Source organism: Rhinolophus sinicus, chromosome 7 (assembly GCF_057876585.1).
Source record: "Rhinolophus sinicus isolate RSI-liver-muscle chromosome 7, RSI-T2T, whole genome shotgun sequence".
NCBI lineage: Eukaryota > Metazoa > Chordata > Mammalia > Chiroptera > Rhinolophidae > Rhinolophus > Rhinolophus sinicus.
This window is the reverse complement of record NC_142507.1, coordinates 11,173,130-11,198,586: the sequence shown is the minus strand read 5'-3', so window position 1 is coordinate 11,198,586 and position 25,457 is coordinate 11,173,130. Positions and strand designations below refer to the sequence as shown.

General features: G+C 39.9%; 1 protein-coding gene across 1 annotated transcript in view; it reads right to left on the bottom strand.

Moving 5' to 3' along the window:
- The window catches only part of SLCO5A1 (solute carrier organic anion transporter family member 5A1), a 115,434-nt gene that overhangs the window by 23,573 nt on the left and 66,404 nt on the right, over positions 1 to 25,457 (bottom strand). Inside the window, exon 6 of the mRNA XM_019726176.3 lies at positions 3,519 to 3,717. Within this exon, the coding sequence (XP_019581735.3) occupies positions 3,519 to 3,717 (199 nt within the window). The remainder of the gene's footprint in view (positions 1 to 3,518; positions 3,718 to 25,457) is intronic.

Here is a 25,457-nt window from a genome sequence, read left to right as displayed (position 1 = left end):
GCTAATTTTAGTGAACACTTACAGTATGCCACGCATTGAGCTAAGAGCTTTACATGGTTTATTCATGTAAACCTTGCCTGCAACCCTCTAAGTGATTAGTATTGCATTAGACTGTATGTTTGGGTCCCTGCAAAACTCACATGTTGAAACCTAACCCCCAATGTGACAGTATTAGGTGTGGCCTTCAGCAGGTGAAGGGGTTACGGATGGTCCCTGACTTACAATCCTTCGATTTAGGATTTTTTTAACTTTACGAAGCTGTGAAAGCAATGTGTATAATAAATCACATGAGGTATTCAACACTATCACAAAATAGGCTTTGTGTGACCTGGTTTTCCCAACTGTAGGCTAACGTAAGTGTTCTGAGCACGTTTAAGGGAGGCTGTGGCGTGCAGTAGGTAAGGTGTATTCAATGCATTTTGACTTACAATGTTTTCAACTTAGGATGGGTGTATCTGGATATAAGCCCATTGTAAGTCAGGCAGCATTTGTAGTGACCTTAAAAGGGACCTAGAGAGACGCCTCACCCCTTCCACCACAGGAAGACATGGCAAAAAGACAGCCATGTATAAACCAGGAAGCAAGTCTTCACAAAACACCAAATCCCAGCCTCCAGAACTGTGAGCAATAAATCTGTTGTTTCTGAGCCGCTCAGTCTATGGCATTTTTGTAACAGCAGCCCAGACAGAGGAAGACTCTATTGTGATCACCCGATTATTCAGATGACAATACTGAGCCTTCGAGTTAAGCAACTGGCAGAGCAGAGTCAAGATTCAAATTCAGACTGACTCAGGAAACTGAGGTCTTATTCCACACTGCCCTTCAATTTTTAAAGATTTTATATCCTATGCCAAGAGGCACCGTCGACAGGCCATATACCTGGTACATGCATTGCACACACACATCCCCTGGTAGGAAAAGAACTCTTGGGACCAATGGCCGTAGTCTGTCATCTAAATAAGCTCTGATTGGTGGTTTCTTTTTTCCTCTCTAATAGTCTAGATTGGCTAAATAAAATTAAAGCTTTCATTATTCAAATTTCAAGTGGAACCTTTTAGAACAGAAAACTCCTCTGAGAATCAAAGGGAAGCAGAGTATTGTTGGCACCAAGCACCAAAATATCAGGCATTGAAGTACTATGCAATAATCAGATGCCAACAAACCCCCATGTACTCAAGAAATAAAAGTTAAGGTTTCCATAGCACTCAAAGAAGAGTTTTCCACCTTCTTTTGGTGAGGCTGTAGGAAATCCATGCTCATGTCCATCGCACGTGAGGATACAAATTGGTATAACACCAGGGGAGGCAATCTGGCCATATTTATTGCAACCCCACTTCAGGGAATGTATCATACAAATACAAAGCACACAAGAGAAGTGATATATGCATCAGGTTACTTACTGCAGCATTGTTTTTATAATTTAAGATTGGAAATAAACCAATTGCCCATCAAATGGGGACAGGTTAAATTATAAAACAGAATTAAATGGAATGTCATACTGTCATTAAAAGGAGTGTGCTTCAGGGCACGAACTCTGTGGTTTAGTCTGGGGTTAAGTCCTGAGTAACAGGCAGCTCAGCCACCTAGGGTCACAAAAATCCTGCCCTTACATTTTTAGGGATTTTGCCAACTGTTCATTTAGCATGGCCATTATTAAAAATTAAATTGTATAAACTTACAACTGATTGATATGAGAAACAAAGATAAATACTCAAACTTATCACCTCCTCATTATTTTGCTATACTTTCATATGCTCTCTGCCCTGGACAGGCTATAGAAGTGTATTATATAACAGTGTGTTACAGGGCATCTCCTCCTAACTCGGTGTTTGTTCAGTGTCTTCACATTGGCAGCTTACAATCAGCCGTGGAGGGGAATATTTACACCTCAGGAATTGGCAAATGCTACAGACTGGGGCTTTTTATCTTAGAGAGCCATTTGTTACATATTTGTCAGTGTGAACACACACACGATCTGTATCTCAGTTTCACCATCTGTAAAATCAGGACAGTAACAGCACCTACATGATCAGGGTCTTGTGAGGATTCATTCGTTCTTATAAAGCATGAAGAATGCTTGAGCTCTCCCCAAAAGCGGCCGGAGGTGACCTCTGAAAATGGTTTCTTATTCTCTTGACCCAGGGAACCCCACAAAATCATGTAAATAGAGAGATTCAAATCTACAGGTTCATTTTAAGAACACTCATGAAACTGCCCAGACCATCAACGGAATGCATATCTGAAAAGCCACCAAGTATCTAAAGAATGTCACATGTTACAGAAGCAGTGTGTGCCCTTCCGTCGTTACAATGGTGGAGTTGGGAGGCGTGCCCAGGCCCAACAGTAGGGTTGGACGCAGGGTCAGTGGCCCAAAAAGAGTACAGAATTTTCACTGCAAATGCTTAAAAATGCAGAGAGTAATGTTGAGTTTAGATGGAGACTCTCTGGTCACTGAGCACACCCAAGTGAATAAAGCTCCCAAAATGAGGCGCAGAATTTACAGAGCTCACAGGCAGATTAACCCTAAATACATGCGCTCTCCCTGCCACACCGAGATGCTCCTCACTGGAAAAGAGCAGATTGTTCCTAAACCAGAAGAGGAAAGATCTCCCAGAAGAAACTGAAGAAACAAAAAGTTACGGCCCAGGATTCAGCATCAAATAAATGCTAATAAAAAAAGGGGCAGCCAGTTGGCTCAGTTGGTTAGAGCACGAGCTCTTAACACCAAGGTCACCGGTTCGATTCCCACATGGACCAGTGAGCTGCACCCTCCATAACTAGACTGAAAATGACTTGACTTGGAGCTGATGGGTCCTAGAAAAACACACTGTTCCGCAATATTCTCCAATAAAAAATTTTTAAAAATAAAAATATAAACAATAAAAATAAAAACAATAAATGCTAATAAAAATAAAAGCAGAAAAAAATGCTTGGCATGCCATAGTGTCAATATAAAGGTTAGCTATGTTTTGTATTATTATTATTACTGGTACAGAAGATCTTCAAGCTATATTGTAACATTTTTTTAAAAAGCTCAGAAAATTATGTACAGAATGCTATCTGTTGGATATAAAACAGGGAAAACTGAAAACACATATTCATAGTTTCTCATATGAAAAAGCCTTGGAAGGATACACAGAAATGAATTAAAGGAGTGACCTGGTTTGTCTTTGGTGGGAGACTTGGGTAAGAGCATAACTTCACTGTCCATTGTATTGTCATTGAATTTTGTGTTTGGAAACTACGTGAATGTACCATCTATTCAAACATTACATGAAACAGTCTCATTACCCCGACAAGGATTCCCTCATCTGCTGTCTTCAAAACTCTTTCAGACACTGTGTGAGGTCAAAGGGCACCCAGACCAACATGGCCTCTGCCCTCAGAGTGCGTTTCCTGCTTGGAAGAGGAAGCTCACAGAGACGCCCTCTTGGAGGGGAGGAGCACGAGTCTGCCCCTGGGACATACACACTTATCATGGTCGGGATGAGACGGAACGGCTCTTCCAGGATACTTACCCTGTTGTATAAGGGATGTTTATGCCTCCTAGATTAATACTTTCGCATCCAACAATAAACAGGGTTGAAAAACACAGTAAAGACACACCACTGCAGATCATGGCTAGTTTTGCCGATTCTCTTGCACCAAGTTTCAATTTTTTTATGATGTAGCCTCCCAGGACAATCCCAACACCAGCACTGGGGACAATAATAACACCTGGAGAGAAGAAGGGGAAAGGATTAACTTGACGTAATGTATACTATTATTGTTTTCTAATTACTCTGTTTCTGTTTAGCTATTAGTACTAAGGTAAAGAATAAAAAAAAATACTGTAATCATAATTGGCAGCTTTAAAAATAGTCACAGGGATGTAAAGTACAGCATAGGGAATATAGTCAATAATATTGTAATAACTATGTATGGTGTCCGGTGGGTACTAGACTTATCGGGGGGATCACTTCATAAGTTACGCAAATGTCTAACCACTGTGCTGTACACCTGAAACTAATATAATATTGTATGTCACCTGTAATTGAAAAATAAAATTTTTTTTTAATTATAAAAAACTGTAATCAATAAATTGTCAATGTGTGTGATTTAAAGTTTAATTTATTTTCAACACACGCAACCAACAAAGGACTCATTGCCAGAGAAAGTTACAAAGCAATAAAGACAAGCAACCCACTAGAAAAGTAAGAATGGGCCCTTCACCAAAGAGGAAATCCAGTAGCCCAAAAACACACGAAGGGGCTCAGCCTCATTACTAACAGGAAAACACAAATTTAAACCGCAGTGAAATACACTCCACACCAATTACATCGATAAAAATGTAAAAGTCCACATGTTGGCAAAAATATGCAGCAATGGGATTCTCTAGTAGTGGGAAGTAAACTGTGACACCTACTTTGAAAAACAGTTTGGTGCTCTCTGGTAGAGCAGAAGATATACATATCCTGTGACAGGAAATTTTGTTCCTGTATCTCTACCATGAAGAAACTCACACACAAAGGGACTAAAGGAAGTATACGAGATATTTGAAGCATTATAATAGCCAAGAACTGGAAATCAACCAAATGTCCATAAATACATATAATACAGGTAGTAAATTCATACAACAGAATGCCACGTTACAGCAATAAAAATTCAGAAACCTAATGGACACACAACTATGTAGGTGAATCATGCAAAGACAACGTTGCATAAAAGATGCAAAACACAGCAGAACACATGGTGTGACTGCATTTGTATAAAGTTCAAGAACATGTAAAACTAAATAATATGTTGTTTAGGAATGCATATACAGGTGGCACAGCGAGGAAGAAAACTTAGAAGTAATTCCCAGAAAAGCCAAACAAGTTGGGGGTATGGAATGCAAGCTGCTGGGAAATGGGAGGACCTGGGGGGGAGAGGTAAGGGAGAGCGAGACCAGAAGAGATCGTGAAAAGGAGCGCATGCTGTATCTTTAGGCCACGAGAGACCACCGAAGAATTCTGAGCCGAGTCTGACAGGTGCAAGTTGCGTGTTACACAGATCATTTCTGGCCGTGAGATGGAACATGGCTTAGATGGAGTCACACTAGAGTCAGAGAAGTGGTCAGGAGGGTCAGAGGGGCCAGGAGAGCCACAGGAAGGCCAGCTCAACACCAATGGCACAATAAATGAGCTGAGGAGGACGGGAGAGAAGCACGATGGCACGACAGCCTGTGGGACGATCAGGGACAAATACCTCACACCGTTAGCTGCACGGAGGCTGTACGCTCAGGAAGAGCTGGGCTGGGGTGGGGGTGGGGGTGGCATTTATAACCTGTAATGGAATTCATGCCACAGAGAGGATGTTCCAGCACGACTGTACAAAGAAAAGAGAAGGGCCAAAACTGGAGTCCTGGACAGCACCACTGTCAATGGGATAACAGAGAGGAGCCCACACAGGAAAGTGAAAATGAGCAGCCACAGAGGCCAGAAAAAAACGAAGAAAGAAAATCTGGGACAGTTGAATGTATTGGGGTGGCGGGGTGGGGGGGGTAGTACTTAGCCTTGGACTCCGAAAGTCTGGAGTTCAAATCCTCACACCATTTTTTGTAGCCAGGTGACCACACATAAGCTTCCTCAACTCTCTAAATCAGATTTCTTGATTGTGGCGATGTCTACCTGTCATGTTAGAATGAAGATTACAGACACTATACGTAGCCACAGTACAATATAGATTGTACACAATATAAACTGTAGCTATTATCATTACAAATTGTACCATAGAAACCAAGGAAAGAGAGTTTCAAGGAGTGTCCAATGCCTCAGAGAAGTCCAGAAAGATAAAGACTGAAATGAGACAACTACGTCACCTGAGACCTTGGCAAGAACAATTTTCAGGGCGTCGTGAAGGTAGAAGCCAGATTGCAGTGGGTTGAGTAGTCAGTCCTGAGGACTTAGAGACGAGTGAGACTGCCTTTCTAGAACGTGGGCAGTAAAAAGGAGGGCTGTGGGTCCATACTTAGACTGGGGACCAAGGTAGAGTTTGGGCTTGGAGAGTCTTGTTTGTTTGCTAAGATATGGAGAGGGCTTAAGTATACTTAGATACAGTACTGACAAAAATAGACTAAAAGGTAGTAGGAGGTAGCATGTGGAGGAAAAAGGTTAGTTAATGACAATGCCAGATCACTGAGAAACCAGGAGAATTTTAGCACAAATTAGCCCTGAGTGTGGAGAGGTCCTTTCCTAGAGCTGGGGCCGGGATTGCAGAGTGGGACCCAGAGATAACGCACTGGGTGGGCGGGAGCTCCGCAAATGAGAGCTTTTCTGTTTCATTATTCTGGAAGCAGAAGGTAACACGCTGTAGCAGAAGATCTGAAAAGCACAGGAAAGTAGGAAGGAACAAAAATCGGCTTACGTATCTCACTCCAGGTTTGTTTTTTTCCTATGCCTTTTTCTTTCAAGAATGGATAACATGCTGTCAATTCTTTTTTTTTTTTTTTATAGCTTTCTCCTGTATAATTGAAAATAAAAGTAACTCATGGAGGGAAGGGATATTGAGAAATTTCAATACGGCCACGGCTTGGGATAACCATTCTAGGAAAATGAAGAGGGCACTACATACAAATGTGGAATAGGCTTGGCAAATGGGGAGTATTGCGGGTCCAGAAGACACTAGATTCCAGAAGCCAGACGCTGCATCAGTGCACACGGTTGGAAGGCTTGCTCTGGCGTGAGCAAGGAGAGAGAAGGAGGGCTAGATAGATCTAAAACCTGAGCTCTGACTGGCAACCACTGTTCGTCTTGTAATCCTCACTGCAGTCCTGGTTTTGTAAAATCAGTCATGGTCTTTGTACAGATGACATCATTGGTGGCTCCGAGAAGGGACTTGCCCCCCGGTGAGCACGAGGGAGGGAGAATCTGAATGAAAACTGAGGTCTCTGATTCCCAGCCCAGCTCTGTCCACAAAACCACAGTGGCTCTTAGAACCATCATCGGGTCCCTGGAATCTTTTTGGTAAACGGACCAGAGCTCTGGGCTTACAAGAGCTGGTTAATAAAGACCCTCCTCATTACAGAAAAGTTCACATGCTGTCAGTACAATTAAATAGGCCAAGCTTTACCTTTAGTATGAAAACAGTCCATTACTAAAATTCCTATTTCAACTGAACAATTTAAGGAGTGACAGGTACTATGCCAGACCCCCAGGATAACAACAAAACAAATCCCCACGCTCAGAGCTGTCATAACTTAAAAGCGGTATAAGTTATTTGACTATGCATCCTAACTAGTATGTAGTTCTTAAAAACAGGATATGTGTCATCAGTAAATATGAGGTTACAACAGAGTGAAGACCCATTAAAATGTTCTCCTGATGTCTCACGTCATCTGAATCTCCCCACATTATTAAAACAGAAAGGTTCTGACTATTCATCCATGCTAATCTGTACATCACTCAGCTCACCCGCGTAAGAGACTCGAATGTTTCCTTGTTGGAATGCTCGACCTCGTTAGTTACCAAAGAAATGCAAATTGAAACCACAATGAGATATTAATTTACACCCACTTGTGTGACGATAAGCAGTGATAATAAGTACTGGTAAAGATGGGGAGAAATTGGAACCCTCGTGTACTGCTGGTAGGAATGTCAAGTGGTACAGCTGCTTTGGAGACGAGTTTGGCACTTCCTCAAACATACAGTTACCATCTTATCTAGAAATTTCATTTCTAGGCATATAGCTGAGAGAAATGAAAACATATATCCAATTAAAAATTTATACATGCACCCTCATGCGCTGTCGCTGGGATTATAATTTAGTGCAACCACTATGGAAAACAGTTTGGAGGTTCCCTGAAAAATTAAAAAATAGAACTACCTATGACCCAGCAGTTCCACTCCTGGGTATTTACTGAAGAAATCCAAAACACTAATTCAAAAAGATATATGCACCCATGTGTTCACTGCAGCGCTGTTTACAATAGTCAATCTAGGTCCCATCAATAGACGATTGGATAAAGAAGATGTGGAATATTACTCGGCCATAAAAAAGTGAAATCTTACCAGTGGATGGACCCAGAAGGTATTACGCTAAATGAAATAAGTCAGACAGAGAGAAAAATACCATATGATCTCACTTATCTGTGGAATCTAAACAACAAAGTAAACAAACGAAAAAATCAAAACAGAAAGAGACTCATAGATACAGAGAACAAACGGATGGTTACCAGATGGGTGGGGGGGTTGAGGGCCTGGGTGAAAAAGGGGAAGGGATTAAGAAGTACAAATTGGTAGTTACAAAATAGTCATGGGAATGTAAAGTACAGTATAGGAAATATAGTCAATAATGTTGTAATAACTATGTGTGGTGCCAGGTGGGTACTAGGCTTATCAGGGGAATCACTTCCCTTCATAAAATATAAATGTCTAACCATTGTGCTGGACACCTGAAACTACTATAAAACAATAGTGAATGTCAACTATAAATGAAAATAAAAAACTTGTACACACATGTTCATAGCAGCTATATTCATAATATCCCCCAAAAGAAACAACCCAAATGTCCACAAACTGATGAATGGATAAATCAAATGAGTTACATCAGTAAAATGGATTATTATTTGGCCATAAATAGGAATGAAATACGGATCTGTGCTACAACCTGGATGAACCTTGAAAACATGATGCTAAGCGACAGAAGCCAGACGGACATACTGTATGACTTCCTTTATATTAAATATCAAAAATAGGCAAATCTATAAATGCTAAAAATACATTCGTGGTTGTCTAGGGCTGAGAGGAAGTTGGGAGGAAATGGGTGTGATAGCTACTGAGTACAGGGTTTTGTTTTTTTCGTGGGGGAGGGGTGATTAAAATGTTCTAAAAATGATTGAGATGGTGGTTGCATATTTGTGAATCTACTAAAAAACATTGAATTTCTGAGTCATTTAAGTAGGTGAATTATAGCTCAATGAAGCTGTCAAAAAGAAAAAGAAACAACACATTCAATTGATGAGTTGACTGTGTTTATTAAATGGCTGTTCTGTTCCTCCCTATAAACTTGGCAGAATTAACATGGTTTTTAATGAGCAAAATTTCTATCTGGCCCTTGTGGGGCTGCTGTACATTCTAGCAAGTACAGTTTAAGTGTGTAGAAGTTTGTCAATTTTTTTTTTTTTTTTTTATAAATACTTTTAGAAATCTGCTTACTTCTCCCAGGGGAAGGATGGCTTCGTCAGGTTTTCGTGGCTCAGCTATTAGTGGGCTCAGTGATGCTAACTGTCTGGATGGGAGATGGAAAAGCTCTGAGAGCTGCTGGATTTGGACAACAATGGAAAGGGGAGAAGTTGAAAACTGCTGACAGAAAATGGATCTTGCCCCGAAGGGCCACCAGAGAGGGTTTTGCATTTGGCACCCGCCCACATCTGTAGGTTTTGTCTCTATGAGCAGAAACCAAGTCCTGTAACGTAATACCAAGGTCTTTGTTTGAAGCTTGGTTTGATAACTAAGAAAGTTAATAAGATCCTATTTATTCTCCTGGAAAATTTCCTCTACAAAATGCTTTCTCCATCCCCTTTTGTAGTAACTTGTTTAAAGCTTTTGCTGTTTCACTTTTTTCCCCCAGAGCCAGTAAGCGCTCTGATTTTTCTCTTGCTTTTCATCACGTCAAGTTGTTTGTGCCCTCTGTGGTTTTATTGCCTGCATGCAGAAAACACTTTTAGGTTTCCAAGGGTAAACGATGGAATGTTAATTTGATTTGATTTTTGAATTATTTTTATGACACAGCTCGGCCTTTGCTTTTCGGTATTATTTTAGCCAGAGCTTTGCAGAAACCTGAAATGAAAAGTGTGGTTGTTTTCTCTGCTGAATGTACCTTTTATTACATTTGCTTTGGTGGTCCCAAGCCCTTGACTCCCAAGAGGTTGGGGTTCTCCGATTTCTCTCCTCCTGCACAGTGTCTCCCTGTGCTGGCAGAGTTGCAGAAAGCGTTATTCTGGGTGAATGAGACCCATTTGCCCAAGCAGGAATTAAATATGAGCTATATTTTGCCATCTCCGTGCTGAGGTCAGGGAGGTGAGGGTTTTCAGAAGTGTGTCATTCCTTGGAAAGCCTTGATTAATAATTTCAGCAAGGCCATGCTAGAAATTTCACAGCATTCTTACTGGGTAGCTGCAGATGGTCCCAGTTGGTCCCTATACTCTGGCAGTCCTGGGGTACTTGACAGAGGAAGCTGTGGCCGGAGAGGTCTTCTGGCATTGTGACTTCTAACTGAAGAAACCAGAGAGGGACACGACTTGAGATAGGCTGTCTGCAGCAGGCTAGCTACCCTGCCAGCTCATCCGCCTCAGGACAATTCCTAAAAGAACTCTATAAATTCTTCCCCTCGGCCTCTAGACATCTCTTCAGGTCCTGGGAACTTTGCTTCACACCGGCTGCCTCTCCAAATATGCTCAAACAGGGCATGTGTCTACGTATACCTTGCTACCCCTCCTTTCCAATTTGACTTCGTGTCACGCTGTGAAATAATACGGATTTCAAGAAATAGTCTATTCTGTCTTAAAACAGCCTTTGAATGATTTAAAAACAAAAGGGTGCCATAAATTGATACTAATGATAACACGTCATTCATGGTTTGTGAAGGGATTTCTGAGACTTTTCAGGAGGGTAGTGTTGAGATGAATGAAAGAGAAAAAGATGTAGTGTGCTTTTGTGGTACTTTGTGGGTTTATGCATAGGCAGTGACCATGTATACGTCCTAGGCTGTGTATTCCCAGAGCGTTTCACGTTTGCTAGCTTCAAGATTTGAATTTTTAAAATAGTCTCTTCTCTTGTAATTGATATTTATTTCCTACAAGAAAATGTTCGCAAGGGGAAGTGGAAGCTGCAAGGACTAAAATAATTTACTCCAGTGACAGGAAAACATTTATGTTGCATCAAAAGATTAGAAGCGTAGTGCTTAGAAAAGGGACACAAACCTGAGTTCATCGCCCTGCTCTGCCGCACAGCTGGGTTTCCTCAGCTGTGACGTGGAAAGAACGCTGTGCCCTTCCCACTCTCAGACACCATTCATTGTAAGATGCGCCGTGATTTTGAGTTTTGATAGATCTTCTTTGGAGAAATGACTATTCAGATCCTTTGCTCATTTTTTAATTGGCCTATTTTTCTTTTGATTATTGAGTTGTAAGAATTCTTCATATATCCTAGCTGCAAGACCCTATCAGATATACATTTTGCAAATATTTTCTCCCATCCTTTGGGTTTTTGGGTGTTTTTTTTTTTGATGGTATCCTTTGACATTCAAAGGTTTTTTTTGTTGTTTTTGTTTTGTTTTGGGGTGTTTTTTTAAATTAAAGTTTATTGGGGTGACAATTTTTAGTAAAGGTACATAGATTTCAGGTATACAACAAAAGTTTTTAATTTTGATGAAATCCAATTTATCTGGTTTTTTTCATTGATTGCCTTGTCTAATCCAAGGTCACAAAGATTTATGCCTATGTTTATTTCTAAGAGTATTATAATTTTAGCTTTATATTAAGGTCTTTGATCCATTTTGAGTTAATTTTTATATATGGCATGAAGTAGAGGTTCAAGTTCATTCTTTTGCATGGGGATATCCAGTTGTCCCAGCACCATTTCTTGAAAAGAAAAATCCCTCATTGAATGATCTTGGCATCTTTGTCAAAAATCAGCTGACCATAGATGTATGGGTTTATTTATGAACTCTCAATTTTATTCCATTTATATTTATGTCTACTTCAAGTAAGTACCATACTGTGTTGATTACCGTTGCTTTTTATTAAGTTTTGAAAGAAGTCTAGGTCCTCCAATTTTGGTCTTCATCGAGATTGTTTTGGCCATTCTGGATCTTATGCATTTCCAAATGAATTTTAGAAGCAGCTTGTCATTTCTGCGAAGAAGCCAGCTGAAATTTTGATGGGGATTATGTTGAATCTATCTGGGGAATACATGTTTTAAAAATATATAATTTTTAAAAGATGTATTTAATTTAACAGAAAACATTAACTGAGCATCTACTATGTGCTGAGCCCTACACTAAACTCTGGAGAGACATAGTGAACCAAGCTGACAAAAATTCTTGCCCACATTGAGTTTACAATTTACTGTGGAGAAAACAGACAATAAATAAGCCAATAATTAAGCAAATCGTACTGAATGTTTGAAGGTGAAAAGCACTCCAGAGAAAAATGTTTAGCCTAGCAAAGAAAATCAGATGTTCTGGGACAGGGGCTGCATTTTTAAATGAAGTATACTGGGTTAGGTCTTATTGACAAGAGGCCATTTGAGCAAAAACTTGGAGGAAAATGAGTGCGGCATGCAGAGGGAATAAATGATATCCCGGTTATACATTGTTTTCATCTATCCATTAAAGGTTACTGAGAGCTAACATTATTAAGAATCAGAATATTTCATAACTAAAAGAAAATTCAAAACTTAATCATTCTTCCTTGCTCTGTGCATGAGATAGCTTAAGCCAAAAACAACTAATAACTTTGGAAAAGAGTGACAGTTGGGACGGAAATCTTAACTCATATGCTACATACTGTACTTGTTACCTGATGATGTTTTGTTTCAAATGACACGCATACTTCTACCCAATAACAAAATCCACAAAATAAGTTTCATGAATGGAAATGTACTCTAATAAGCTCATGGTTTGAGTAGTTTTGGAGGACACCAAACTTACTTTCAAAGAGAACTTAGGTTTCAGAAATCCATTAATCAATCAAACTTATGAAAAGTAGTCACTGGGTAGAAAGTATTAGAAAAAAAAAACCCGACTACATGGTTCCTGTGTGCCTTCCTCATGTAATAACAAGCTCTGCCAACTGATCGGTCTCAAAATCTCTCAGCAAAACAGTCTCCTCCCCTTATTATTCAGACCTTATCTAGTCTTGGTTTTGAATAATGAAAATCACACATTTCCAAATAAAAGTTCTCTTTGGAAGACAATAATACATCTTGAAAAGCTAAAAGAATAAGAAAATGCAATAAATATCTTAAATTTCACCCCAAATGACATGTGTGAACCAGCAAAGGAAAAAAACACAGTGTAGCAACAGCCAATGTAATATACTTCCTGACTAATACCCATCGTACTCCTCTCACAGGACGATGGTCAGCAGTTCACTGTCAACCCCAGATATTACACTAGGAGGAGTTCACCAGTATCCCTGCATCTTTTCACATTTTTATTGTCACCAAAATGAAGCATATGCAAGACACATGCCAAATTACGTAGTTTTTTACTCAAAGCTGGAGAGGAGTAGCTGACGTCTTAGATAACTGGGCTGGAACCAAAAGCAATCATTATAAGATGGGGGGAGTGGACAGACTAAAAAAGATTTAACAGGCATAACTAAAGTTTCAGCTGTTCGAGCAAGAAACAACTTTGTGTTCTAGTAATTGCTAGAATGTGTGTTAGTGTTTACTGACATCTTCGCAATTATTCCTACGTCATATGAAATTGCTTGGGTTTTTTATTTGTTTGTTATCCTTGAATCAGAATTTGGAAGGGAGCTGTGGCAGAGACTGCTACTTGTCCCCTGATGACTACCTTTCTTTCTTCTAGAGCAGGGTTCAACAAGTTGTTTTTGTCTGTCTGTTTGTTTGTTTGTTTGTTTGTTTGAATAAGGGTTGGATTGTAAATATTTTCCACTTTGTGGGCCAGACAGTACCTCTTATAACTACTGTTGTAAGTGCGAAAGCAGTCATAGACTTGTGTAAACAAATGGGCATAACTATGTTTCAATAAAATTTTATTTACAATAAACAGCAGGCTAAATTTGGCCCATGATCCCTATTCTGGAGTAATAACTTGACTATGGACACCTGAAATGCAGACTGCATTTCCCAGACTCCCTTGCAACGAGATGTGTCCATGTGGTAAGTTCTGGCCAATGTGATGTCCACAAAAGTAGTACATCCATCCCCGCCTTTCTTCCCCTCTCCTACTAGACTGCTGCTTGGAGTGCTTAGATGATAGCTGAACCTCACCTTTGGATCTTCAGGACAAGAGTCCGTGATGGAGCAGAAACAGTGCTACCTATGTCCAGGTTTTTGTGAGGGAGACATAATGATCTATTTTGTTTAAACCTGGTTACTAAGAGTTTCTGATATTCTAAAAAAAAGAGGAATCCTAAATTAACACAGGAGCTCAGAGAGCATCTCTTCAACACCCTCATTTTATACATGAACAAAAAAAAAAAAAAAACAAAAAAAAGCCTCTGAAAAGATTTAAAACTAGACCTGAATCAGTGGCTTATTAGCCACTGGCTAGGCCAGAACACTACCCTAGACTCTAGTGTTCTGAATCTAAATCCAATGCTTTTTCTACATCTATATGAGGCTAACACTCCCATAAACACACACTTACTTTACAAAGCTTGTCATTTTCTTTGCGTGATTTTTTTCCCCCCAACTACTTAAGCCATTTATTTTCCCTGGGAAAGGATGCTCAGTTTTATTCTAAAAGTAAAAGTAAAAATATTTTTTTTATTTATAGAAACTCACTGTGTTTTTAATTCTTCCAAATTCGATTTATTTCAGACATGGAAGTGTTTTAGACTAACTTTCCACCTAAAGCAGCAGAAAACCCTTCAAAATTCCTCTCAAAGAATCTTACCTGTATCTTGAATCATGAGGTACACACCAAGAAATAAATACTATGATGAAAGGTTTAATGTTAGAGCAAGCTGATTACAACTTTAACCAAAATTAGCAGCAACAACCTAACATCATCTGAGAGAAATAAACTTTATAGATTTTTTTAAAGCACATTCATATCAATTACATAATTGAGCGACATAACAGTTCTGTGAACAAGTATTGTCACCTTATACAGATAAGGAAATGGACTTTGAGAAAAATAAAATGATAATATAATCATCATGACAGTATGTCAGGCATTTGAAGTCTTAAAGCGCCCTCCACTTAGTCTTATCTCACAAGATGGATTACTATTTATCCCCATTTTCCATAAAATTTTACAGTAAAGAAAATAAGACATGTGAATGATATCACCAAGCTAAGGGAGCAGAGCCAGGACACAAATCTGATTTCCAAGCCAGAATTCTTTCAGGTCTGAGACAAGAAATCCGTTACCTGAGTCCCAAATCCATTGTTCTTCTAAAGTTGAAACCTAGTCTAATTCCTATTTAATTTTTCTAGTTAAACATTGTCGCCTAAAACAAACCCAAACCCTCAATATAAAATGGCTGAAATTTGTTAACATACGTGGTGTGTGTGTGTAAATGTATGCATGTATGTATTGTGTGTGTTTCTTATAGCTAATATTTTATTCACTTATTCCTTACACCCCTCAGGGAAAAAAAGGATTTGACACGGGAGGTTGATATTTTTAAAAACACAGGAACAGGATTATGAACCAATAGAAAAGGTAACTAAGAAGAATTACATAATGTCTTTGTTTGATATCCGCCCCTCGCAAAAAAAATGGGACAGGTGTTCAATTATTTAGAACAATTGAGTATGCTTTTTAGAAACAGAAGCATATACCAAGTGACTAAAAAAATCACAGTTTATGAATATCAATTCAATTAAGTGGAACATCATAAAATAATAATCCCATTGAAACTAACAGGATTGTGGCAGTCTTTCTTTGGAAAAAAAAATTAGGTCCCTATTTTCTACTAATTACAGATCTAAAAATTCTTCCACTAGGAACTCAAAGTTCTAAGTAATATGAAATCAATCCAGACTACTTCTTCCATTTTTTTCCTTTACTAAAAGGTTTATTAAAACCCTTTCATTCATCTTCATATACGCCATCATGTCCATCAGAGTCGCGTGCTAAATGGTAGGCACTCAGTAATCACTTAGTGAATTTAGGGAATGGACACAGTGTACCTAGGTTATGACCCCAGACAGGCAGGGAGTGCACAGCATAGAACAAAATTCTCCACAGGGCAGACAGTGAATAGTAACACAAAATTTCTCCTGGCACCTTGCTCCGAGATTCTTGGGAATCGGATCTAATGACAAGTAAGACTTATCTATTATTAGTCGTAAGCACTAAAAATGCACCTGACGCTTCTACAACACGTAAGGCAACTTGTAAAGTTGTTTTCTTAAATATTTTAAACATTTACCCTACAAATCTTCAATTGGTGTGCAGAATGTTCTGCTCAGCAAAGGTAATGTCATGACTCTTTTTAAATAAACAAACGTTTTAAGTATAAATTGAAAGTTTGCTGATATATATACACGATATCTCTCTCTCATAACTACAACTATCAACCCACTGATGGCACGAATAACTGTCTCTGACAGCAAGGCTAAAAGAACAAAGAAAAACTTGTCATGCCATGAGTACAGATGTCCTATTGGAAAATCTTACCCAAAGACATGGACATTTATATAGCATTCCTACTACGCTTCACTTCTGAGTGATTGCACCAAGGTCAATCGCATTTCCAAGAGGGTTTGGTCTTTACATGGATATTTTGACCACATTTAAGGAAGATGTCACAAACTATCGAACTACTCGATATAAAACAGTTATATACAAATTGTTCCTTGCACAGATAAGAGAAATGTGCACCTATGTTTCTAAATACCCATGCTAATAAAAAAAAAAAAAAAAGCAGCACATGTTACACTCGTTGCAAAGAGAGATAGGGAAATTTCAATACAATGACTTGAAAAAATTAATTATTAGTCTGAAATCCAATCAGCCTAACAGTAACATATCCAAATGTTCTGCCTACTGGCCAATGCAAAGATGCCACAATGGGAATTGGAGCCTGGAAGCACAGCAAATCTTCTGTGGTCCATTGTGAGATGGCTCGGGTTACAAAAGGATATTACTGCAACTTTTAGTAAGGTCCAAGCACCTGTTTCATTATTTAGTTGAAAAGACTAAGCTACTTCCTACTTATAGTGTGGTAATAACTGTATCCTGGCCATACTTAAGCTGAGATATTCATTAGCTCTGGACGTGAGTGTTTATGAGTTAACAGAAAGCAGTTCTGAAATGAGAGATGGTAGCACGAGCGGGAGACAGAACAGTTTGTCTCTAGCCCTCCCAGAATGCTGCTACCTGTGGGACCATGGATCCTTATGTAGTGCCTATACCTTTATTTATCTACCTATAAAACTGGGGTAACATTACACTGCATCCCTGACTTCCCTCCCTTCCTCATCTGCTTCTACAATAATCCTGAATCTGCTGTCCTATTGGAGGACGGGATATTTGAATAGAGAGGAAAGCCAGGATCATTCTCATTAATATTTCTTATTTATGTTGTTCTTTACACTGAAGAAGTAATTTTTAACTTTTTAAAACTTCCACAGCCCTGCAAAATGAATGATCACACCATTTCACAGCTGCTAAAACTGAGGCCGGAGAAATTACTTAACTCATTCAAGGTTCCACGGCAAATAAATGGCAGAGGCACCTCTTGAACGCAGACCTTCCGGGTGCAAAATCCATAACCTTTCTCTTACAACATGTTGGCTCACTACAAAGCAGGTAGGGGTCACCTCACTGAAGCAGGGTATGTACCTGTTAAAGTGGAAGATGCCTGGTAAAATGTTTCTGAGTTCCCAAAAGGAGAAATTAAATCATCAAGTTACCTTGGTCCTTGATGGTCCCGCCAAAAAAAAGCAAAAGGTGAAGCAATTCAACCTCATTCCCTCACATGCACCAAAGGAGAAAAAATAATCTATGTCTCTCTCTACCTACACACACACATTTGTATGTATATGTGTATATAGTGTGTGTGTGTGTGTGTGTGTGTGTGTGTGTGTGTGTGTGTGAAATCTAAACAGCAAGGAAAAGGTATTACATGTATCTAAAGTTAAATGGTAAAACAATGACTACCTTGAATGCCTCGAAAAAGAAATTGCTCACAAAAATCAGAGGATTTTGCAGGGCTGGTGGGTGGAGAGGATGCTGGTGGGATGTTTGTTAGTTGATCTTTGGTGAAAGGTCATCTAATTCAATCCCTCACTCCAAAGATGAGACTGAGGGCCAGAAAGACAAATGTTTACATTCCATCATTCATCAACTCTGTGGGGTGTTCCTCAGATGCTGATTTAACCAGGATGCACTAAGTAGCAGAAATTCGCTTACATTGGCTCCTGACACTTCAGTCTTTCCCCTGGGTTCTCAGTCCTTTTGAAAAGCTCCCTAATCTTTCCCAACTAACTTTTATACATAAGTGACTCCTGCTCTGTCTGTTTCTCTCTCTCTTTCTCTCTCCATGTGTGAGTGTGTGCACACGTGGAAAACAAAGCCCCAACATAAGCACTGGGCTATTGATCAGGTAAAAAGCAAAACAAAAACGTTTCATGTAATTGAGAGAGTTGGTCAACTGACATTTCACTGCACTTTGCTCAAATATATGAAATTAAAACACTTAAAATGTCTTTCTTCCCCCAAGATTTGTGAAAAATATACCTATTTGAGGTTGAAAATTAAACGGAGAATGAATAAATCAGAGATATAAAGATTTGACCCTAGCTCCACACTGCCTCAGCTGAAATCAGTTCCGCGTACAATGTGTTACACTCTTGAAGCAACTGCCCTATTAACATTTATATTTCATCTGCAAGCCTCCTTCAGGTCAGATGAAACCATCCCTCAGCTCTTCACATTAGTATCCAGTCTCCAGCCTTCTCTTTCATTTTCCCACTTCCTGTTAGCTACACATTCTCTCTCCTTACTCTTCGAATCCATTCTCCCCCGCCCCCATTCTCTTTCCTAAGACTGTCTCTACATGTCCTAAGTCCCCGCTTCAGTCTTCTGCCTTCGATTCCTTTTCCGGAGTGTCTCATAAAGTGGGTATTGCAGTTATCACTAATAGCTGCTTCCAAAACACTGTGCTAACACACTACCTACATTCCCTCATTGAATCCTCACCACCTGTGACTCTCATAAACGTGAACGACCTTGTGCAGAGTCACAGGCAGCCTGCCAGGTCACTGCACTACAAGGTCCTTGAGGGTGGCACCCTCTGTGTTCTCATCATGGCTTTTCCAGCACCTGGCAAAAACTGCCAGGCCCATAGCAGAAGCTTTATTAATATTTATGGATGGATGGATGGATGGATGGATGGAACAAGAATTTCAACAAGATGTATCTGCCTCCAAAACTGATCCTTATAACTACTGTACTATACGTCTTACCCCATACATGAAAAGTTGGAGGGGAAAGAATTAATGAAATAAAAATTCTAACATGTAAGCAGCTTCCCTGAGGACCAGCTCAATCTACATACCATGGACCTATATTATGGCTTTCTGAGGGTACAGTTTGCAAAACCTGTCCTACACACCTCAGTTTCATCAAGTCGACGCTGGACAGAGTAGGACGTCCAGTGCAGTATTGCAGGGACGACTGCAAACCATGCATAGAAAGCCCCTCTGTGTCACTGGGCTTAGGTCAGGGTGGAAGCCCAACCAAAGTCACCTGCTTTACCATCATGGCACAGGCTCATACTGAAGGAAAGACTCCAATTGGATTTGGATTCCCAAAAGCTACATCGATTTTTCAAAGTGGTTTCATAAAGATTCTATTTTGAGCTTTATAACAATCTGATGGTAAATGCTACACCTTGGGGGTGAGGGAGGACGGAGTATTATATGACAAATATATCCATGGGTTGGTTCTCAGTCTCCCTCCCCTGACTGCAATCAACTTCTCTGCCAGCATTAAGGCAAACTGAAAGTGGGACAATGAAACTAAAAAGTTAAAAAAGAGATAAACGTATTAGACAAATTGGCTATTTAGTAGGCAATGACTTATACAGATCACGATACTATGTGTCATTGTAACAAAAGAATGGAAACAACCCAATGTCCGCCAATAGAGGACAAAATAGACTGTGGTAGTTGCACACAATAGAGTACAGTGTGGCTGGAAAGAAATGAGCAAGTGCAGAACACAGGGCACAGTATACCAACTTTGGGGTAAGAAAGGGGGAAATACTAATATAAGATACTGATGTATATATTACATATATTGCATATTTAATACACATATTTACTTACATATTCAAAAAGAAACAAGAGAGGGATGAACTAATAAAATGCTACTATGGACGGACAGAGAGAATTGGAGGAAAGCGGGATGAAAGCAAGATCTCTCTGAATGTCCTTTGTTTTATGGTTTTGACTTTCAAATCATACGAATGTCATACACAATCAAAAAAATTGATTTAACTTAAAAATAAGTAATCCCTAAAATCTGAAAGCAAATAAATTCCACAGCATATAAGATTGCTGGCGTAAGGAAACAGAGAAGAATTATTTCAAATAACTTAAGGTCACAGGATTTTGCACACCTGTAAGAGATAACCTCCGGACAAAAAAAAACCACAAAAGTCTAAAACTGCATTTTGTAGTTCATAGTAATAATACTGATAGTTGGTTTGACACTATTATACACACACAGATACACGTGTAGATACACATATAAGGTAATTATGTTAAAGACATTAGCAAAAAAGATTTTCAGCATTAGAGCAAAGAGATACAATATCACATCAAAGACGCAATAACCTGTCATCTTAAATGTGAAGCAGAAATATCAGTATAACCTCATGACTTATTTTTCTCTTTTTATTAACAAGTCCTAGAAACAGTGACAACTTTGTAGCACTGAGCACCCCTAGTGTCCAGATGATAATCTCCAAATACCATTTCCTCCAAAAGGAACCAGGGCTCCTTAGAGAAATCTGACCGATGGATCATAGGTCTAGGGCAGGAAACAAAATAAACAAGCCATCTTTTGTCTTGCTGGAAACTACAAAGACACCTGAGGAGGTGCCAAAGGATCTAGGAGCTAACTGGAAGGGGTTCCCAGTTGCCAAACCTGGACAACTGGAGCATCAGAAAGAATCATGACCACCAAGGATCACAGCACATCAAACATGTAAAAAGCTATGAGTTCCGTGTAGTATTTTGTAAATGTATTGGTCACTGTACATATTTGCTAGAACGTAAATTTTTACTCCAAACATTGGGAAATGAAGGGAAAGGCTCACAAAAGAAATAATGGGCATTTGGATAACGGGGCAAGCAGGTGACCTGATTTAGGGCAAGTCAAAGAAAGAGAGAGAGGGGTCACAGGTACTGTGATATGAAAACCTCCCAACAGCCCCTGCTGGTCCTGCCCTAGGAGATTCCTGCTGCTTTGACTGCTGTGCTCAAGACTAAAACTGTCCCTCCTTACAATTTCGTTTGAGTATATGACTTCTCTTAACAGGTGGGATTTAGCAAAATACCTCCAAGTTACCACTCTAAATTAGACCGATGACTAATACAAAGTTTGTTTTAAAGCAGAAAACCGTACACAACTTTTTCATGGGGCTTTACATTTAAACGGTCTCACCACATAAGAGGGAGGAAACTAATTTTCATTGAGTATCTACTACTTGTATATACTACAAATGCTGCAAGACATCATTACGTCATTTAATTTTTTTCACTAGCCCTGGGATATGATCACTCACATTTACAAATGAGAAACTGAAACAGAGTGGTTAACTGACTTGGCTAAAAATCACGCATTAGTTAAGTTACAGATCTAGGGCTCAAAGAGAGGTCTGTGGACTATATCAGGCTGCCACAGCAAGGGAAACCAGATAATGTGGGCGCTGGACACGGCCAAAGGGTGTGGTGACACAATGCTACGAAAAATACCACAGGGATGAACGGATAGTAACTACTCTCCTTGTAAGAAATAATATAACTCTAGGGAGAATGTAAGAATTGGTGCATGCGGCTTCGGGAAAATTACTTAAGCTAAGATGTGAGGGCAGGAAGAAGTCAGAGAGTTCATTCCAGTCCAAATTATTGTTTCCTACGTTAGAAAATAGACCTCTTTTCCTAGAAAAGAGCAAAACGGGTAAGTCTGAAGTCACACGGTGAGTGAGAGCATGAGGGCAGAGCTGCTGGCTAGCGTAGATACTGCCACGGCCCTAGGGTAGCCCTAAAGGGTAACTTCAGCAGCCCGAGTCAACCTCAGCCTCCTACTGAACTAACATATACATATGTGTAGTCAGGGGAGAGTTATAGCATCAGGAAGAGTCAAGGGTATTGTAACAGGTATATACGATGTCAGAGGGGTAGTAGCTTGGGGGAGGGTGGTTATCACTTTGTGAGGGGTGTAAATGTCCAACTACTTTGTTGCTTTGTACATCTGAAACTAAAAAAAAAAAGTGCAACTAAAAAAAAAAAGAAAGTGTGAAACACATTGATTAATAGTGTTGTGTTTGAGGTGGTTCGTCCCAGCCTGGCGCCATTGTTTTTGATGACACTGACCATGATGGTGTGTAGCAGGTCTAAGACCCCCTGGAGGCTGGTTATGGAGCAGGAATCTATGTGACCAGCCAAATAGGGAAAACGTAAAACTCTTCAAACATATTTAAAAATACTAAAAGTACTATAAAATGATTAAAACGACCAGCTGAGACTCCATTTTGAACTCTGGTTCTTGGGTGTTCCATGCACACAGAGGTGGTGCCTTACGTAAAAGAGAGCGTGGGTCCTGCCATGCTGTTCAGAGATGGCCTGTGGCTGCAAAATAAATTCTTACTTTAATCTGTTATCATACAGTATCTTTGTGTAAATATGGTCTTTTTGGATCCCGAGTCTTAAGCAATGAGTCCTATTTAACTGTCACCCTTAGTACATTGGCTAAGCACTTGTCACATGGTAGGCACTCAAACGTGTCCCAAATTAATTAGTTAGTGAACGAATAGAATCTGAGCATCTTGACTTATTGTCTACTATAATCTTCTACAGAAGTTCCAATTAGCATTGAAGAAAAACAAATGTAATTTAGTGTGATAAATACCTCTCTGCCCAAAAGACAAAAAGCCTCCAATTGACACTCTTAGTTCCTAACAGCCTGTATTCACGTCAAGATTATTTAAAACTGTGGCAGGGAGAAGGCTAGCAGCTGTGGCAGGAAATGGATTTGCAGGGACCTCCCTTTTCTCTCCCACAGCACATCGTGTTTGCACGTGCACATGTCTCACGGAGTCAAATGTCATTGCCTGACCTTGGAAATGGGCAGTGATGCTAAGTACATCCATACCTAAGATAGTCTATTTGCATTTACAATTTTAGTTTCAATATATTTTTTTAAAAATCTATATATACTATACATTTATAAAATTAGTACAAAAATGGATTTTTAAAACTACTCATAAAGTTAAAGAACCATGAAAAGGCGGTTCCTGCCCTCAGAAGAACGAAACTAGCAAAGCATGATCATGCCTCGTCTGTATCTAAAGACTCCCAAAGGCTATAATGTGAGTTCAGTGGGACCACTTTGAATCTCATCAACAAAAACCCCAAATCAGTGTCTGAAGACGAATGGCAAGTATTTGCTTAATTAGACAACCATAAAAATTAATTTCTAAAAAAAAAAAAATCAGGGCCAGCCCGGTGACTCAGGTGGTTGGAGCTCCGTGCTCCTAACTCCAAAGGCTGCCGGTTCGATTCCCACATGGGCCAGTGGGCTCTCAACCACAAGGTTGCCAGTTCAATTCCTCGACTCCCGCAAGGGATGGTGGGCTGCGCCCCCTGCAACTAGCAACGGCAACTGGACCTGGAGCTGAGCTGCGCCCTCCACAACCAGGACTGAAAGAACAACTTGAAGCTGAACGGCACCCTCCACAACTAAGATTGAAAGGACAACAACTTGACTTGGAAAAAAGTCCTGGAAGTACACACTGTTCCCCAATAAAGTCCTGTTCCCCTTACCCAATAAAAAAAAAAAAATCTTAAAAAAAAAAAAAAAAAATCACACTCTGACCTAATCCCCTTACTACAGAAATAAGTATCTTGGTTATTCTCCAATGGAAAACAAAACAGAGTGTTCCAAGGCTACTTCTCTTGTAAAGACAATTAATGTCTAACTCTTCATAATTCTGCACACCAAAGGGCCGGATCCCAGGAAAGCAAAGGTGATACTCAAAGACCACAGTGCTCTGAAAACGAATTTAGTGACCAGCGCTCAGTGGCAAAGCCTGCTGTAGAATGGATGGAAGTTGAATCTTCATCAGAATATTATTTCTCTGGAAATAGTTAAAAAAGAAAAAAACTGACTGCAGATAATATTAGCATATGCCTACTATAATATTTCAATAAAAATGACATACGGATATATATACTCCAAAGAGTACAATCTCTAGCGTCCTGGCTCTCGCTACTTGCATGTCTTTAAGTCAGTTATTTAAACCTCTCTTGACTTCTGTTTCCTTATCTGGAAAATGGACACAATCAATAACCCCCACAGCATGAGCATTAGTTACCTGGAGTAAATGATGTTATTCATATAAAAATGCTTAGTGTCTTCTACTTAGTAAACACTCAATAAATGTCAGCAGTTGTTTTATTATTGTCATCATTACAGAGGTTTTGTTTTCTGACCTGTTCAAGCTGCATGACTGCCAACAGAAGATGCTGTCATCATCTTCATAAATAATAATTTTCTTTCCTATATGATTAAGTTATATTTTCCCATGTATCTTGTCATACCTATTTGACATTAGTTAAGTCTCAGAACAAATCACTCTTCACTCTCCATTTGGTCCTCGCAACAACACTGACACATGGAGACGGGAGAAATTACCCTCGTTATACAGATAAACTTCAGTTTTAGCTGAAGTTGAGGGAGTTAAGTGACTCCCGAGAGTCACACAGCCAGGGACCAGCAGGGGCTCGATGCAAAGCCACTCTAACTCCTCCTTCAGGGCTCTTCCCATTTCAGGATTTTCCAAAATGTTAACTTCATAATTTTTCATTTCAATCAATAAACGCGACCCTAAACAGTTTAGCAGAAAGACCACAAAAGGGAAAATTACAGCGAGAACACAGATCCACGGTTGCATAGATAAAAAGAAACGGGGTCAATTAAGGTGTTTCGATGACGCCCTCATCAGACGCTGGGGTCACCACCTCCCCCCCAGAGCACAGGTGTCCCCAATGTGATTGCAATCTGAGCCCAGTGGTGCTGAAAGCCCTTGAGCAGATTTCCTATCCCCAATACTAGAAAGCATTCATCTCACCCTCGAGCCCCCACCCCCACCCCCACCAGCTTGCCTTTAGAATCCTGTCTGTTTCTTTCCTAGGAAACAAAGTGCTCTTTGCAGGAAGAGGGGGAGAAAACAAGCCTTATCCTCCCCTGTTTCTTGCCTTTGTTCAAGCTGGTCCTCCACAGGGAATAAATGCCTTCCCCCTAAACTCCAAATAGTCGAATTCTACTGTCATGCAGGGTGACATGCAGGGTCTCTGCTCCCGCTCCCCACATAAGAACGCAGAATATGGTGAGGCCAAAAAGGAACACCCAAGGAGCCATAGGTAGGGGAGTCATACCATTAAAGTCTCACTGGCGGCTGGGTTGGAGACACAGGAAGCAAACATCCACCAGTATCCCAACAGGGGGTCTTCCTGCATCCCCAGGCGAGACTCACACAGGAAGTAGTAGCCACATGACCC